Source organism: Schistocerca nitens, chromosome 3 (assembly GCF_023898315.1).
Source record: "Schistocerca nitens isolate TAMUIC-IGC-003100 chromosome 3, iqSchNite1.1, whole genome shotgun sequence".
In the NCBI taxonomy this organism is placed as follows: domain Eukaryota; kingdom Metazoa; phylum Arthropoda; class Insecta; order Orthoptera; family Acrididae; genus Schistocerca; species Schistocerca nitens.
Window position 1 is genome coordinate 323,591,640 of NC_064616.1, and position 19,145 is coordinate 323,610,784.

Below are 19,145 nucleotides of genomic sequence, written 5' to 3' on the forward strand. Positions count from 1 at the left end.
GGAGGGATGACCAAGCATCCCACCACAACGACACAAGCCTCTTACAAACATCCCCACGAACGTCAGATGATGGGACACAATGGGAGGCTGGCCGAGGCAGAAGGACTGCAGCCTTGGCTGCAGCATCCACAGCCTCATTCCCAGGCACTCCTACATGTCCGGGAACCCACAGAAAGCTGACAGGAGAACCATTATCAGCGAAAGAATGGAGGGACTGCTGTATCCGTTGAATCAAGGGATGGACCGGATAGGGAGCTCCAAGGCTCTGAAGAGCACTGAGTGAGTCAGAGCAGAGTACATACAATGAATGGCGGTGGCGGCGGGCATACTGAATGGCCTGATGGAGAGCAAAAAGCTCGGCCGTAAAGCTCGAACATTGGTCGAGGAGCCGGTATTTAAAGGTGGCGGCTCCGACGACAAAGGCACAGCCGACACCATCGTCAGTTTTGGAGCCATCAGTGTAAATAAAGGTGTGACTGGCAAGTCGCGCATGGAGTTCGACAAACCGTGAGCAATACACTGCAGCCGGAGTACCCTCCTTCGGGAGTGAGCTGAGGTCGAGATAAATATGAACTGGAGCCTGGAGCCAAGGTGGTGTCGGGCTCTCACCCTCTCTGAAGGTGGTAGGGAGGGCAAAATCCAATTGTCGAAGCAGGCGACGGAAGCGGACTCCGGGGGGCAGCAGGGCAGAGACATACAACCCATACTGACGGTCGAGAGAATTGGCGAAGAAGCGCTGGTGAGAGGGTGTGGTCGGGCATAGACAACAGCCGGCAGGCATACCGACACAGCAGTACGTCGCACCGGTAGGTCAATGGTAATTCGGCAGCTTCAGCATAAAGACCGATACAAGCGAAGCAGGACAGTGCGATCCGCTCCCCAAGATGAACCACTTAGAACTCTGAGGACATTAAGGGAACGTGTACAACGGGCCGCCAAATAAGAGACATGCAGAGACCAACACAATTTCCTGTCCAACGTGAGCCCTAGAAACTTAGTTGTTTCCACGAATGGGAGAACAACGGGACCGAGATGTAAGGATGGCGGAAGGAACGCTTTATATCGCCAAAAGTTGATACAAACCGTCTTCTCTTCAGAGAACCGGAAGCCATTTGCCACGCTCCATGAGTAGAGGCTGTCTAGACAACGCTGAAGGCAGCGCTCCAGGAGGCATGTTCTCTGGGCACTGCAGTAGATCGCGAAGTCATCGACAAAGAGAGAGCCTGAGACATTAGGTGGAATGCAATCCATAATTGGATTGATCGCGATGGCAAAAAGGGCTACGCTCAAGACTGAGCCCTGAGGCACTCCGTTCTCCTGGAGGAAGACGTCAGACAATACGGAACCCACACATACCCTAAACTTTCGATCCGTTAAAAAGGAGTCAATAAAAAGGGGCAGGCGACCGTGTAGGCCCCACCTGTGCATAGTGCGGAGGATACCTCCTCTCCAACAGGTATCATAAGCCTTCTCCAAATCGAAGAACACTGCTACCGTTTGGCGCCTTCGCAAAAAGTTGTTCATGATGAATGTCGACAAGGTCACAAGGTGGTCAACAGCGGAGCAGCGGCGACGAAAGCCGCATTGGACATTAGTAAGTAGCCGTCGAGATTCAAGAATCCAAACTAACCGAGCATGAACCATGCGCTCCATCACCTTACAGACACAGCTTGTAAAAGAAATGGGGCGGTAACTAGAAGGAAGGTGTCTATCCTTCCCGGGTTTGGGTATAGGAACAACGACGGCGTCACGCCAACGCATGGGGACCTGACCTTCGGTCCAGACGCGATTGTAGGTACGAAGAAGGAAGCTTTTGCCCGCCGGAGAAAGGTGTGCCAGCATCTGAACGTGAATGGCATCTGGCCCCGGAGCAGAGGACCGGGACAGTGCAAGCGCACGTTCGAGTTCCCGCATAGTAAAGGGGGCATTATAAGTTTCCAGATTCAGCGAGTGGAAGGAAGGTCGCCGGGCCTCTTCTGCCTCTGAAGCACGTCGTCGAGCACGGAGAGCGTCTGTGCAAGCCTCATTCCACCAGGGGACTGAAACGCGAAGTGAAGAAGAGGTAGTACGAGGAATGGACTGTCACAGCTGAGAAAATCTTGGTCCGGAAAGGTCGCCAGGGAGGAGTTAAGTCCCCAGTCAGCTTTCGGTATGATCCAGCACGAGGGACGTGGGGATGGGGTGTGGTGCAGGAGACGAACGACACAGGGGAAATGGTCGCTCGAATTGGTGTCAGAAAGGACATACCACTCGAACCGACAGGAAAGAGTGGTAGAACAAATCGAGAGGTCTAAGTGGGAGTAGGTATGAGTAGAGTCCGAGAGGTAAGTCAGGGCACCAGTATTGAGGCAGACAAGATTGGGATGATTGAAGACATCCACCAAGAGGGAGCCCCTCTCACAGGATGAAGGAGAACCCCAAAGGGGATGATGGGCATTGAAGTCGCCAAACAATAAAAATGGCGGAGGAAGCTGAGCAATCAGGTGCATCATGTCAGCCCGACTAACTGCGGATGACGATGTAGTGTAGACAGTACAAACAGAAAAAGTAAAGGCAGAAAGAGTAATACGGACAGCTATTGCTTGGAGTGGGGTGGTCAATGGGATGGGATGGTAATAGACATGGTCCCGAATGAGCAACGTGACCCATCATGAGCTGGAATACCGTCCACAGGGGTTAGGTTGGATCACTCTGAGATATAGTGGGTAAAAGCAATACGGTCAGTTGGGCGTAACCGTTTCCTGGAGACCAATGATGAGCAGACAGTGCAGGCGGAGGAGCAGATTTAATTCCTCCCGATTAGATCGAATACCTCTTATGTTCCAATGTAACAGAGCCATCGAGAGTCAGAGAAAGGGGGAACGAAACGGGTGAAGAGCTGGTCACCTTGACGACCGCAGAGGGCCAGGTTTCGATGGAACATCGCTACAACCGTAGGGAGGCGGATCCTGTTCCATCGAGTCGTCGCCAGCTGCGGCCACAGTCCTGGGTTGTGCAGGAGGGGCAGCATCGTCCGCCGACGACAGGCCAGCAGAGTGCCTGGCAACAGAGCATCCCGGCGAAACAGAGGACGGCTGGGAGCAGCGAATGTCAGATGGAGCATCAGACGAAATGCGCCGGGGTGGAGAGGGGATAAAGTCGTCTTCTTTGAGGCCTTCTTGGAAGACTGATGAGTCACAGGGGTGGTGGGCTGTGGAGGCTGGACCTGAAAATAGTCTTCACGATCAGCGTCCTTTTCTGAGCGCTGGACTTCGGAAGCCGGGTTCCGTAACGTTTCCCCGATGGACGCCTGAGAAGAGGATCACTTCTCAGGTGGAGGAGGAGGAGGAGGAGGAGGAGGAGGAGGAGGAGGAGGAGGAGGAGCCCCTGGGGCAGAGGGGGCAGGGGCCGTGAGGGAGGAGGATTTGGAAGGGAGGTATTTGGGAGGCGGAGCCATAGACCCCGGATGGGGTGAGGAGGTGGATGGGGGGATAGGATAGGGGTGAGGATACTGCGGAAGGAGTGGACACGACCGAAGCAAACGACGTTGTCAATATCATGGGATGGAGGCGGTTATATTTCTTCCTGGCCTCAGAATAAGACAGATGGTCCAAGGTTTTCAATTCTTGTATCATCTTCTTCTGATATGCGGGGCAGTCTAAGGATGTAGGCGAGTGGAGGCCAGGACAATTGACGCACCGAGGTGGTGGGGTGCATTTATGTCCCTCACGAAGAGAATGTCCAGGGTCTCAGCTTCACACCGTGATGACATCTGCCCGAAGCGTAAACATCGAAAGCATCGCATAGGAGGTGGGACGTAAGGTCGCACGTCACACTGGTGGCACATCACCTTTACCTTCTCCAGGAGAACCTTCCCCTCGAAGGCAAGGATAAAGGCCCCAGTGTTGAATCGACGATCTTTGGGGCCACGCTGGACTCGCCGGACGAAATGCACGCCATGGCACTCCAGGTTGGCACTGGGTTCCTCATCAGATTGCAGGAGGTGGTCCCAATGGAAAATAATCCCCTGCATCCTATTCAGCGCCAGATGAGGGACAATGGACACTGGGATGTCCCCTAGTCCATCGCATGCCTGGAGCGCCGCCGACTGTGTAGCGGAGGTGGTCTTTATGACAATGGACACCGAACTTATTTTACTGAGAGCCTCAATTTCTCCGAAGGTCTCCTTGATATGCTGTACAAAGAACATGGGCTTGGAGATGGCGAACGTCCCCCCATTGGTCCGAGAGCAGACTAAACAGCGGGGGAAGTATTTCGCCCCAAGCCAGCGGGCCTGTCCTTCCTCCCAGGGAGTGGCTAAGGGGGGAAGGCAGAAGTACCACACACACACACACACACACACACACACACACACACACACACACACACACACACACAGACAGACAGACAGACAGACAGACAGACAGACAGACACCTTTCCTCTTAGAAGACGCAGCCACAGAGCGACCTGATGCATGTTGACGTTTCATCTACGAAACGTCCGCCCCGATACCACCCACTCAGACCAGGGGCTCTCCCCATGGGCGCCACCCAGCCTCAGCAAGGGCCACCTGGCCGGATGACCGAGTCCTGAAGCCCCAGGTAGACGCCTATCTGCTCCTTATGTGGGGGAGGGTGCAGCTCAGGTATCGGCATCCTGTGTTGTCAGGGGGGCTACAACGTAGAGGGTACACGACAACCCCACCCCTACGGGCTGGCTACCGTTCAGGATTTCGCGTGGCATGGAAAGACCATCATGATCGTAGGTGCAGATGGGGATGCTCTATGGGCGTAACTTGTGCAACCCATCAGGTGGTTAGGCCCAAATTAATGAACAGTGGGTGCAGTTACAACACCGTTACGATGATGAGCGCCAAGGTCTTAGTGCACTGAGGACCAGTGATACACCACGTAAGGTGTCCTTCTCCAAAAGGCTCGTACTTCTGAAGAATTTTGAAAAATGGAGGTCAAACCCCAATGGGGACCATTACATTGAAGGCCAAAATGGTTGAAACTCCATTTAGGCACCTCTTACGACAAGCAGGAATACCTCGGGCATATTCTTACCCCGGACCTGCAGGGGTGTGGTGTATACGCAATATTTAATTTGTACATTGAGCAGGCTGTGGAGGAAACTAAGGAGTTAAGAAAAGAAAATATTCAGGGAGGAAATACCTTACAGTGTACTAATGACATTGCAGTCCTGTCAGACAGCGGATGGCTTGGAAGACCAAATTACGAGAGACTACCAGTCTGGAGAGGTCTTAAAAGATGAGCAAAAAAAAAAAAAAAAAAAAAACAAGGGAAATCTAATTTAATGAAATCAGTGGGCACTGAGGGAATTAGATTATGGAACAAGACTAACTGTAGCAGATCAGTTTTGTTAGTTTGGCAGCAAAATAAGTGACTATGGCAGAAGTGGACGAAGGTGTGAAGTACAGGCTGGCAACAGCAGGAAGTCCATTTCTGAAGAGCAATCTGCTCCTGAATACAAATTCAAGTGTCAGGAAATCTTTTCTGAAGGTATGTAGTATAGCTTTGCATGGGCTTGCAAGGCTGAGGATGAAGAGTTCAGGCAAGACTCTAGTGCTTTTGGGATATGGTGTTACAGGAAATGGTTAAAAATTATCTGAGTATATGGAACTAGTGAGATGGAATTAAACTAAAAATACGTATATTTATGGCACAGCTTGACTGAAAGCAGAGTTCAGTAGATAGGACCCATTTGGAGCCATCAACAAGCAGTCCACTTGGTAATGGATTAAAGTGTGATGGTAAAAATTGTCTATAGATACCAATGCAAGAATCCAGTAAGTAGGTTACAGTATATGTACATTGCAGTAGTTATGCAGAGATGGAGATTTTCACTTAAGCTAATATACAGAGCTTTATCAGACCAGTCCTTGGACAAACTGGAGCAAGTCTTAACACAAAGGAGGTAGGACTAATAACCTGACAGGGCTGCAAGCTGTCATGGCACCAGCACCAGTTCATTATATTTATGTGATGTGTAAGTGAATGTGTTTTACCTTAACTATTGCTATTTGGACTGCTGCTCGTACTATGTAAATCTAAAGTGGCACCTGTCCTGCTGTTCACATTATTTTACTCTTTTCTCCAGACTAGCACTGACAATTTAAGTTTTTTCGTCACTGTCAGTTACTTCCAGCTATGTGACAATGGATTTGGTGATATTTAAATACTCTTGGCAAACAATATTTTGCAATTTTGTTATGCAGAACAGGGACATCTTTACTTGTTCCAAGATTGAGGCTGAGAGACTTCCAGCTAGAGTCAAGGCAACTTTGATGTATCCGATTATGAAAACATGCCTATTTATTCTGAGATGCTGAAACCATGTGAAAGCAGACACACATGGGGTCATCACAGACCTATCTGGAACAACAGTATCACTTTTTACACAGATGCAATATGTTGCAAGTGCCAAGTATTAACACACAACCCCTTTATCAGCCACAAATTCACAACCATGAGTCACATGGTTCATCATTCATGTTAGTGGTGGAGTGTTAGGCATCAAAGACAAATAACCATGAGAATGTGGAATAAGAGCATTACATGAATTTTCTAGATTAAGGCCATAACCTCTGTTCTGGTTGACACTTGGCAATATCATTAAAGAACATTAAGTGAAGGTCGGCACACACCAGTCAAGTTGGCAGCTCTTCTAGGTACAAAAGGGTCTGCTTCTATGAAGCTCATAGCTGAACAAATCTGCTGTAGCTGAAAAATTTTTATATCCACCGAGTCATTCCATGCATTATGAATGTAGAAACTGACAACCTGATAAACCAGGATGAGGCCCTTCAACAAGAAAATTCTTGGAATCTCATTTCAGGTCTTCGTGTTCACAGTAATTATTTCTCACTCTTTGCTGCTTGCTGTTTCACAACCTGCCACCAATAGCAACAGTGAACTGTCAAAATAGTGCATGTGGTTATCCAAAAATATTTCCTGACTGTGGGACAAAAAACCATAACAGTAAGAACACTGCAGAAATGTTATTTCAGTAGATTCAGAAATATTAGCTTTAGCCACAAACGAGCTTGCACCACTTGTTTCAGGTCTCTTATCTCAAATATTAAAATTCTTCCACTTAAAAGAAGCAATGATCTAGTAATAATGTCAGAGTTTTACAAAAGAGTTTAATTACATGATTTTTACCTTATGTGGAACACTTAAATTTTTATACCACTGTTTATTGTGAAAGTTTTGTAGGCTATGTCATTACTGAGTGGGCATGAAGCTTTTCCTTTTGTCTGATACTCAAGGATATTAAAATTTTCACTTATATCTAATTCTTTCTAACATTGTTACAGATTTATAGTATGTACACACAGGAAGTGAGAGGATTAATTACTTTCAAAATACGGGTTTGTAAGAATCTGTTTGCTGAGCATGTTGCATTGCTCTTACAGTTCCTATGTGTTAGGGAAATGAGTGAACTAGGTGATTTATTAACCCAGAATATAATACTGTACAGAAGGATGCCTCAGCTAAGTAGGCAATCCAGACAATAGTAACACTTTATTTAACAGAGTAATCAGAGACTAACATTTAGTGTTCCATTTATCTTTTTTCTATGTGTATGTCATTTGAAGTTAATTTGAAGCCATATGCCTAAAAATTTAGTTTCTAGAGAAGATGAAATTTTGTTGGAGTTTGTTACACAGGCATTTCATGCATCACCTTTTAAATGAATTTAGAAATTATTTTGTTTTTAATAGTTTACTGCCCTCAAACTATCTATTTAGATGTGCTGTAGTTTTATTTAGAGCTGCATGTAGCTGACTTGGCATGTTTCCCGCAATAAGGATGATGGTGTTATCTGCAAAGATGATGTGTGTGATAACATTTAGGACAATACAGCATAAAGAGGATTGGCTCAAGAATGGATCCTGAGCGACTCTAGAATTTCTGTACCTGAGAAACATAGTACTTTCCTTTAGCTCATGTTATATTTGTTTTTGCCAAATACAAGGATAACCATTTTAGTGCAGTGCCTTTAATACCATATACTTTGAGATTCTCCAAAACCCAGTATTTCAAAAGCTTTATGCAAGTCTAAAAATGCCAGTGGAACTGTTTTGTTCAGTGTATGCAGGGCATTGTATATAAAATCTTAGATGGGACTAATTTTATATTTTTCCTGACTCCATGCTGAGTATTAGTGATGATTTTGCTTTTCTCTAAAAATTAAGTTAACCTATTATACATTACGTTTTCTATTTTTTTACTACACCCTGATAAGGCAATTGGCCTATAGTTTTTTATATTTGTCTTTTTTATGCACAGGTACCACTTTTGCAACTTTTATACTGTCTGGAAATGTGTCTGTCAGAAAAGATTTGTAATGCATTGCTTTATGATACAATCAGGAATAACCAATTCCTGATATTTTTGTAAGTGTTAATGCAACATGGATGATTTCATCTGGAGTTGTTCCATGGAGAGAGAGAGAGAGAGAGAGAGAGAGAGAGAGAGAGAGAGAGAGAGAGAGAGGGGGGGGGGGGGGGGGAGAACACCATGTGGTGGGAGTCTGATTACACAAAGTTCGTTAAACAGGGAGAAGCTTTGAACACATACCTGTTTGGCCTTCTCCCTCTGAAGCGCTAACGTCAGAGCAGAGATTCCACCTTTCTTTTTTCGTGATGTGCCCGTGCTTTGTTCCGTAGCTGATGTACCTCCTGGTGTTGCAGTTTCTTTCTCCTCTTTGTCCTCTTTGATGTTTACATCCTTATTTCCATCCTTAACCACCACAAAGCTGTCATTTGATTTGGTTTCCTGGGCAACTGCAAGCTGCTCATCTTTTGCAGAAGCAAACCCGCTGCTCTCTCCTCCAACAGCTGCTGCAGTGCTGCTTGGCGACAGGAAAACGCAAGAGGACAGTTTACAGTCTTCCAGAGGCTCTGGACTGAAGGGGCTACAGGTACCAATGCTCTCCTGATATTTTCGGGCCTTTACTTTGACAGGTATTATGCTTAACAACCTTGTGCCTTCCAGACGTATTGTGCTAGTAGGCACTTGCTCAGGAATAGGAGTGGCCCCACGTTCGGCATCATGCTTGGTGTCTAAGTGACCCGAATATGTTTGCCCCATTCCCTCTTCTGGTGTGTTACAGTCGCTGCCTTTCTTCTCATCTGCTCCGAGCTTAACAGAGTCATCAGCTTCAACCTGTAACAAACGAGTTTAAGCTGGAGACATTTTTTAGTTTAGTGAGCAGTAACAGCCAAGACGTGATGTGGCTCTATGGATTAGAGTCAGACTTCAAATCTAATGGACTGGAGCTCTATCTCAAAGTCCTGTGATTTTTTTACCTTTGCCAAGGCTTATGTTATCGGTAAAAAAAAATGCTAAGTAGCACCGCGATACGGAGTCCACATCAAACTGGATACGTTAGAGTAGATCGGGGAAGATGCCATACTTAAGGTTTGGAAGATCAAAAGTCTAGTTAGAACTGGATATTTAGGATCAGCACAAATATTGTTCACTTATGAAATTTTTCTATGTAAAGGCCAGATTGGCGTTACGAAATCATTAGCAATAATATGTGTATTTAATTTTTTATGAACAGTGTCGTTTAGGCATCTCACCCCAGGCATTGGGGTGAGATGACAGTTTCATTGCAAGGAGATTTCAGCACTAGTTTTGTGTATTTGTGATACAACATAGCTAAATAAGTAATTCAGAAAGCAAATTTATTACGTTTGTAAGAAATGGAATAGAAAAATATATAAATACATTTAAGAATAAGCAAATGACAAGAAAGCATCCAAATGAAATCAGAATGAAATCAGAATTCTTTTGCATAGTTATTGCACACGTTTTCTTCCTCTGTACAGGTTTCATGTAACCATTTATTGCAAATGACACACGGAATACAATCCACCTGTGGTCCATTTTTATCGTAGTAATTCTTGGCACACTCAGCACAATAATCACTGTCATTTGCTGAGTTACTTGGTTTGCTAATCTTAGAAAGACCTGGAGTTGATTTTTTGCTTTTAATTCGCTGTGACATAGCTCTTGCTGCTTCTTTTTGACTCCCTTCTGTGAGAACTTCAGCAGTTTTCTTTCTGCACTTTATGGTACTGGATCCAAGATAGGAATAGGAGTAATTTCTTCGAACGATGTTCCTGGCATTGGATCACTATCAGCCTGTGCTTCAAGTCTATTGCCTTTCTGTGGGAGAACAATCTGAGCACATCCTCTACAGTCGGTGTTATATCCTTCATTCTTGTCCACCACACCAGTAGCAACCACATCAGAAATTTGAAATGCCTCCTCTGGACTTCTTTCCAGGTTGTATGGGTACAAGCCACAAGCTTCAAATCCAGATTGAGCATTGGATGGAACTGCAGCTTTCTTCCAGGCTTCACAGAGGAAGACTGGGAACTGTACTCTTGAGACGATGTCCAGGATGACAATGTCCAGTTTCGCATTGTCCTGTAAAAAGCTTATTCCAGTAATATGAAAACTATCAAGATGCTGAAGGTAATGTGTTGAATCTGGAGGTAAACAAATCATGATCACATTTTCTGTAGCAAGGTCCAGCATATCTGGATCAGGAGAATGTGAGGTGTGCCCATCAAGAAGCAGAACTACTTGTTGTTTTTTCTGGGAATAAAGTGGTCTGTCATCCAACTTATGAATATATCAGAGTTGACATACCCTGATCTCTCATTCATTCATTCAATCTAACCATTCTGAAGTCCATCCTCCCATTCAGACTTCTTTCTTTTACCTTTCAAAATGCACACTGGAGGCATGTAGTTGCCTTCAGCATTGCAGCAAGTGATTACCGTTATGGTTTCCCTTTTTCTTGAGAAGAAACTCTATACAAAGAAGAAGCTTTTTCTGTTATCACTTTGGCCTATGATTCATCTGAAACCTAGATTCGTCCATGTTGCACGGGCGGCCAGGCTTATCCAGTAAAGAATTTGCTGTTAAGACATCCAAAACTAAAGAAAAATATGCTACTGCAGTTTTTCCTATTCATTCCCATAGCCCTATTGATAGAGAGAGACCTTGTAACTTCTTCATAGCTGGCTGTGGGCTACGCTTCAGAAAGGACTTTAACCAGTCCCAACCCGTCATTTGATTTTCTTTAGAAAATGAGGAATTCCATTTCTTTCCGCAAACTGGAATACCAGCCTACGAAGAGTTTCTCCAGTTGGTGGAAATCCACACAATTGTAACTGTCTTATGTAAGTGAGCAATTGTTTCTCATTCTCTTATATAATAATTTTAATATGATAGTTTTTCTTCACTGAGAAAAGATTGAGGAATTAAAAAGTGTAATTCAATCAATTTTTAGGTGAATTAATATTTCAGTTAGAAATTATTCTCATTTTGCTCCATAATCAAAGAAAACATAATAGAATACTGCTTACTTTGTGGGGCCATATCATGCTTCGTTTAATCTTTCTTCACCAGACTCGTTTCAGAGTTCTATATGGGATCCCACATTCTTGGGCAGGAGATAAGTAAAGGCAGGACGTATTATGCCAAGGCAAGCATGCGGGTTTCCGTGTTTTGTTTTAGGGCGCAGAAACTAGTGTCATATGAGCCCATGTCAGAAATGTAGAATTGAGACAGTGAGGAGATAAAAACAACTACATGTTCATCTCGACAGAGGACAGCTAAAAAAACAGAGGTGGAGAAAGGTCTGTAAAATATGCCACAGGTAAACTGAGGTCCTGAACTAAAAATTAAATGTCCTTCGCCATATTGCTTCAACGGATAAAAAGTAAAACGCTGTCGACAGCACGCACGTCGTTCGCTGAAACGGCCGATAACTCAGACAGCAAACACAAACCAGAACATAAATGGTGAAAACAGGGGAATGGCGGACCGTCAAAGGCTGAACGCAATGAGAACAAAGTGGTGGCGGAGCACGACTTAAATGGTGATGGCTAAAAGGACAGTGCCCAATACACAGCCTAACTAAAGTGATCTCACGGCGAGATGAGGTCGTCCAAGCCACAGAGTGGCTTAATAACCCAGAGCTTGTTCCCATGAAGGGAGGACCAATGGTGATGCCAAAGTGACATTACCCACTGACAGACGGTAACAGATCGGAGGCAATGTAAGAACTAGCGGGCTGTGGTACAAGAACTGCAGCCTTGGCAGCATCGTCAGCGGCCTCATTTCCTGTCAGGCTGTCGTTACTAGTAACCCACGAACATCACAGTGGCTCCATCAATGGTGAGCAAGGGACAGCTTTCCTGGACATGTTGCACTAAGGGATGGACAGTGTACAGCACACAGATGCGTTAAAGGGCAAAGATAATCGCAGCAGATGATGCAATTTTTAAACCCTGTGTCACCAGATGTACTGCATGGTCTGGTACAGGGCGAAGAGCTCTGCTCTAAATACAGAGCAGAGTTCCAGTAACAGATACCGAAAAGTGTCGGTGCTGATGACAAAGGCAAACCAAGCACCAGTCAGTCAGAGCCAACAGTGTACACAAAGGTTCCATCGTGAAGTTCTGAGCGAAGGTCCTGCAACTGAAGGTGATAGAGCGAGGCTTGAGTAGCATCCTTAGGAAGCGAATGAAGGCCAAGGTGAACAATGGCTGAGACATGAAGCCAAGGGTGATGGGTTCACACTCACCAGGAAAGTTGCAGGTTGGTTGGTTTAAAGGTGGATAGGGGCCAAACTGCGAGGTCATCGCTCCCTTGTTCCCAGTAGAACAATTACCCAAGGGAAAGAAGAAAAAGACAAGGCACAACAACAGGAGTAAGGAAGAAACGGAAGAAAGACAGGAGGACAACAAACACTACAATGGGCAAAACAGGACAAGAAAACCAGACATGCAAGAAACAGGGAGAGGAAATTAAAACCGAGGAAGATTTCCATGGCTTACTGACCATGAGAATAAAAAATAAGCCAACCACTCTGCAACACATTAATATGTCCACCATAAAAGCCTTAGAGTGGACGACAGAGGGGCAAAGAACATGTGCTAAAAGTATGATCAGATGATAAAACCCACCCTCACGAATAAAACTTAAAACTAAACCTACTGTTGAGGCATTGCCACCCAACACCGGAGGTAGGGTGCTGGGAAAGTTAAAAGTCAACTGCAAAGCGGCTAAAAGTGGGCAGTCTAGCAAGAGGTGGACAACTGTCATTTGGGAGCCACAGCAACACTGAGGAGGTAACCATCTGTGAGCCATGTATGGCCAATGTGGAGCCGACAAAGGACAACCGATTCCCTGAGAGAAGCCCCCAGAGAAGACTTCCATACATTCATAGTCTCCTTAACGACACGCAGTTTGTTGTGCCTACTGTTATGCCACTCCATCTCCCAAAGCTGAAAAACCTTGCGGCGTAAGACAGAACATGTCAGAGATGTCAATCTCCAGGAGCAGTTTCCATGTATCCTGTATGGCTAGCCTATCAGCAAGTTCGTTGACAGGGATTCCTGTGTGTCCTGGGGTCCACACAAACACCACTGAATGACTGGACCGTTCCAGGGCAGAAATGGACGGACTCCTGGATGCTCGCTACCAAAGGATAGTGAGGGTAACACTGGTCGATAGCTCTTTAGCCGCTCAGGGAGACAGAACATAGAAGGAACGACTCACCAGAACAGGAATGGATGTACTGAAGTGCACGAGATATGGCCACAATCTCTGCAGTAAATACACTGCAACCAGTGGACAAGGAATGCTGTTCAGTATGTACCCTGTGGACATAAGCGAAGCAAACATTACCATCAGCCATCGAGCCAGCGGTGTAAACAACTTCAGAGCCCTGGAACACGTCAAGAATAGAGATGAAGTAACAGCTGAGAGCGGCAGGGTTAACAGTCATTAGGGCCATGCAAAAGGTCCAAACATGCTTCAGCTGAGGAGTACACCATGGAAGTGTACGTGAGTGGACCTCAAGTACAGGTGGTAAACGGAAGGACTCCAGAGAGAAGGGATCACACACAAACCACAATCTTGAGCCCTGATCTGGACCGCCAATGCAGGAGATGAACTGCTGCAGGTGGGAAAAGGAGACTAATTCGTATGCTCAGCAGAACTACGAATGTGTGCAACGTAACTGGCGAGCAGTATAGCACGTCGGATCCGCAATGGAGGGACTCCAGCCTCCTCCAGGACACTGGTCACTGGACTCTTTCTAAAAGCTCCTGTCACTAGGCGAACGCCACAGTGGTGCACTGGGTCGAGTAAACGAGACGCTGAGGGTGCTGCCAAACTGTAAACCAGATTCCCATAGTCAAGGCAGGATTGAAGAAGAGCTCTATAGAGCTGCAGCAGCGTAGAGCAATCTACAACCCAGTTGGTGTTGCTCGAGCAGTGGAGAGCAGTGAAGTGCTGCCAGCACTCCTGTTGAAGTTGACAAAGGTGATGTAGCCAAGTCACTCAGGCGTCGAAAACCAGTCCTAAGAATCGATACATCTCCACTGCAGTGAGTGGATCGTCATTAAGATAAAGTTCAGGTTCCGGATGAACGGTACGACGCCGACAGAAGTGCGTAACAGATGACTTGGCTGAAAACTGGAAGCCATGTGGTAGAGCCCATGGATGGTTGGTTGCTTGTACAAGGGACCAAACTACACGGTCATCAGTCCCTCCGACCTTAGATTAACTAAACCAATAAAATCTCACATTAGAAGAGGCAACAACAATGTCCATAAAATGAGGAACTAAGGGAAAGAAACTGAGTGATGACGAGTTAGGGAGGGAGGGAGGGAGGGAGCACAGGAGACAAGAGACGCTCAAGACTTAACAGACCCCGTAACGAAAGGAGTGGTAAGGCAGAGGGTCAGGGTGAACCACCAAGCCCAGTTGAAGCCAATCCAGTCGGGGTGAAGGGGAGAAAGGGGGCCTGCCATCCCATCCACTCACCGATAAGGTTTTTTTTTTTTTTTGTTTGTTTGTGGTTTTAGGGCGCACAACGTCAACGGTCATTAGCGCCCAGACTACTTGAGGAATGCACCGCGAGTCACAAGTTTAAAACAGCAACAAAACGGAGAACACGATGAAAGACATACTGACAGGCATAGGATTAAAAAAGAAAACAGCATAATCAAATGTCCTTTGAGAGGGTTGTCAAATTGATAAAATGAAGAACGCGAGCAGTTGCTCGTGGGTCATCCGCTAAAATGGCTTCTACAGTACATGGCAGGCCAATATCGAGGCGTAGGGTGTTAAAATTCGGACACGACGTTCAAATGTGGCGGACCGTCAGCAATTGCCCACATGGGCAGAACGGCGCCGGCGCAGCCGTCAGCAGATGGCGATGGCTGAACCGGCACTGGCCAATTCGCAACCGGGCCAAAACTACCTCCTCCCGCCGAGAAGGGCGTGAGGACGTCGTCCAAGCCACGGGTAGAGCTTTCAAGGCCCGAAGCTTGTTGTCTGAAAGTGCAGCCCAATCGGCATGCCACAGCGAGACAATGCGCCGACAAATTACCCTGCTACAATCTGACGAAGGGACACCACAAGAAGCTGTCCGAGGTTGGAGGACCGCAGCCTTGGCCGCGGCATCTGCAGCTTCGTTCCCAGGGATACCGACATGGCCAGGAATCCACATAAAGCTAACCGGAGAACCGACGTCCACCAGCTGCTGAAGAGAGCGTTGGATCCGGTGCACGAAAGGGTGAACCGGGTACGGATCACCGAGGCTCTGGATAGCGCTCAGGGAATCGGAGCAGATGACATATGCAGAATGACGGTGGCGGCAGATGTAAAGGACAGCCTGGTAGATGGCAAAGAGCTCAGCTGTGAAGACCGAACAATGGCCATGGAGCCGATATTGGAAACTTTGTGCCCCGACAATAAAAGAACACCCGACCCCGTCATTGGTCTTAGAGCCATCTGTATAAATGAAGGTCGTATTAATGAACTTCGAACGAAGTTCGACAAAACGGGAGTGGTAGACTGAATCGGGGGTAACCTCCTTCGGGAGCGAGCAGAGGTCAAGGTGGACGCGAACCTGAGCCTGGAGCCAAGGTGGCGTGTGGCTCTCGCCCACTCGAAAGGTGGCAGGGAGTGAAAAATGAAGGTGTTGAAGGAGGCGACGAAAGCGAACTCCAGGGGGTAGCAGGGCGGAGACATACAACCCGTATTGACTGTCGAGAGAGTCATCAAAAAAGGAACGATAAGATGGGTGGTCAGGCATTGCCAGTAGCCGACAGGCATACCGACAAAGCAGTGTATCGCGCCGGTAGGTGAGTGGCAACTCACCAGCGTCAGCATGAAGACTCTCGACGGGACTAGTATAAAACGCTCCGATCGCAAGTCGTAAACCCCGATGTTGTATGGAGTTGAGGCGGCGTAAGATGGATGGCCGTGCAGAGGAGTATACGAAGCTCCCATAATCGAGCTTGGAGCGGACGATCGACCGATATAGGCGAAGGAGGACGGTTCGATCCGCTCCCCACGACATACCACTGAGAACACGGAGGACATTGAGAGAACGGGTACAACGGGCAGCCAAATAAGACACATGTGGAGACCAACTAAGTTTCCTGTCAAATGTAAGACCTAAAAATTTTGTTGTCTCCACGAATGGGAGAGCAACGGGACCAAGTCGTAAAGACGGTGGGAGAAATTCTTTGTAGCGCCAGAAGTTAATACAGACCGTCTTCTCGGCAGAAAAACGGAAGCCATTGGCGACACTCCACGAGTAAAGACGGTCAAGAGAACGCTGAAGACAGCGCTCCAGGAAACACGTACGCTGCGCGCTGCAATAGATGGTAAAATCGTCCACGAAAAGGGAGCCTGATACATCAGCTGGGAGGCAATCCATTATTGGATTGATCGCTATGGCGAAGAGAGCGACGCTCAAAACTGAGCCCTGTGGCACCCCATTCTCCTGGCGAAAGGTGTCTGACAGGACAGAACCCACACGTACCCTGAACTGTCGATCCATTAAAAAGGAACGAATAAAAAGAGGGAGGCGACCGCGAAGGCCCCATGTATGCATGGTGCGGAGAATGCCCGCCCTCCAACAGGTGTCGTAAGCCTTCTCCAAATCAAAGAACACAGCCGCGGTCGGGCGCTTCCGCAAGAAGTTATTCATAATGAAGGTCGACAAGGTAACCAGATGGTCAACAGCAGACCGGCGCCTACGAAATCCACATTGTACATTGGTAAGTAGGCGTCGAGACTCGAGCAGCCAAACCAATCGAGAGTTAACCATTCGCTCCATCACTTTACAGACACAGCTGGTAAGCGAGATGGGTCGATAACTGGAGGGCAAGTGCTTGTCCTTCCCCGGCTTAGGAATCGGGACAACAATAGACTCGCGCCAGCATGCGGGAACATGTCCCTCAATCCAGATGCGATTGTAAGTACGAAGAAGAAAACCTTTACCCGCAGGAGAAAGGTTATTCAGCATCTGAATATGAATAAAATCAGGCCCTGGAGCGGAGGACCGTGATCGGCCAAGTGCGGTTTCGAGTTCCCGCATGGTGAATGGGGCATTATAACTTTCACGATTCGAGGAGCGGAAGTTAGGTGGCCTAGCCTCCTCTGCCTGTTTGCGGGGGAGGAAGGCAGGGTGGTAATGAGCGGAGCTCGAAACCTCTGCGAAAAAGCGGCCGAAGGCATTGGAGACAGCCTCAGGGGCCACAAGGACGTCATTCGCGACCGTCAAGCCAGAAACTGGTGAGTGGACCTTAGTGCCAGATAGCCGGCGCAGGCTACCCCAGACAACAGAAGAAGGAGTAAAACTGTTTAAGGTGCTTGTGAAAGCAGACCAGCTGGCTTTCTTGCTTTCTTTAATAATACGGCGACACTGTGCACGTAATCGTTTATAATTGACACAATTCGCCACTGTAGGGTGGCGTTTAAAGGCGCGTAAAGCACGTCGACGAGCACGTAGAGCGTCTCTACATGCTGCGGTCCACCAGGGGACCGGTACGCGACGTGGAGAAGAAGTAGGGTGAGGGATGGAATATTCAGCAGCAGAGAGAATGACTTCCGTGAGGTGTGCGACCTGACTATCGCAGCTTGGGAATGTTTGATCCTGAAAGGTCGCCCTTGCAGAGAAGAGCCCCCAGTCTGGTTTGGAGATGTTCCAACTAGATGAGCACGGAGAGGGGGTATGCTGCAGGAGATGGATAACACACGGGAAGTGGTCGCTCGAATATGTATCAGAAAGAGCATACCACTCGAACCGGCGTGCAAGTTGGGGAGTACATATAGAGAGATCTAAATGGGAATAGGTGTGAGATGTATCCGAAAGAAAAGTAGGGGCGCCAGTATTGAGGCAGACGAGATTGAGCTGGTTGAAAAGGTCTGCTAACAGGGAGCCCCTCGGGCAGGATGCTGGAGAGCCCCAAAGGGGATGGTGGGCATTGAAGTCTCCAGTTAACAAAAATGGTGCAGGTAGCTGAGCAATAAGTTGCATCATGTCTGCCCTGGCAACGGCAGACGACGATGGAGTGTAAACGGTACAAATGTAAAATGTAAAAATGGGGAGAGTAATGCGGATGGCAACTGCCTGCAGGCCGGTGTGCAACGTGATGGGATCGTAGTAAATATCATCCCGGACCAGCAACATAACCCCTCCATGAGCTGGGATACCTACCACAGGGGGTAGGTCAAAACGCACAGAGGTGTAGTGTGCCAAGGCAATTTGATCGCATGGGCGTAGCTTCGTTTCCTGGAGGGCTACGACGAGCGGACGTTGCAAGCGGAGCAGCAACTTCAAGTCCTCTCGGTTGGAGCGAATGCTGCGAATATTCCAGTGAATAAGTGCCATCGTAAGAAAAAAGGAAGATGAAAGAAGGGGTCACCTCGAAGGCCGCTGAGGGCCTGGCTTCGAGCGAGCACTGCCGCCGCTATCAGTAGGCGGACAGTCATCGTCCATTGGGTCTATAGGTTCATCGGCCATCTTGGGAAGATGGCCGGGAGGGGGAGCTTCCTCCGCCGGTGAACGGCCAGATGTTCGGCTACCAGCGGTGCGGCCAGGCGAAAGGGATGACGGCCTGGGGCGGCAACCGCTGGGTGGCGCAGGAGAAGAAATGCGCCGTGGCGGAGAAGGAGAACTGTGCTTCCTATTAGCCTTCTTGGATGGTCTTTTGGTGGAAGTACCGGACGAAGGCTGGGAGGTCGAGGTACGTAGGAAGTCTGCACGGGACGGTTCCTTCTTGAAGGCCCGTGCATCTGACTTCTGG

General features: G+C 47.6%; 1 protein-coding gene across 1 annotated transcript in view; it reads left to right on the top strand.

Moving 5' to 3' along the window:
- The first annotated feature begins 10,525 nt into the window (after nucleotides 1-10,525).
- Nucleotides 10,526-19,145, top strand: part of LOC126249211 (uncharacterized) — an 11,482-nt gene continuing 2,862 nt past the window's right edge. Inside the window, exon 1 of the mRNA XM_049950865.1 lies at nucleotides 10,526-10,574. Within this exon, the coding sequence (XP_049806822.1) occupies nucleotides 10,526-10,574 (49 nt within the window). The remainder of the gene's footprint in view (nucleotides 10,575-19,145) is intronic.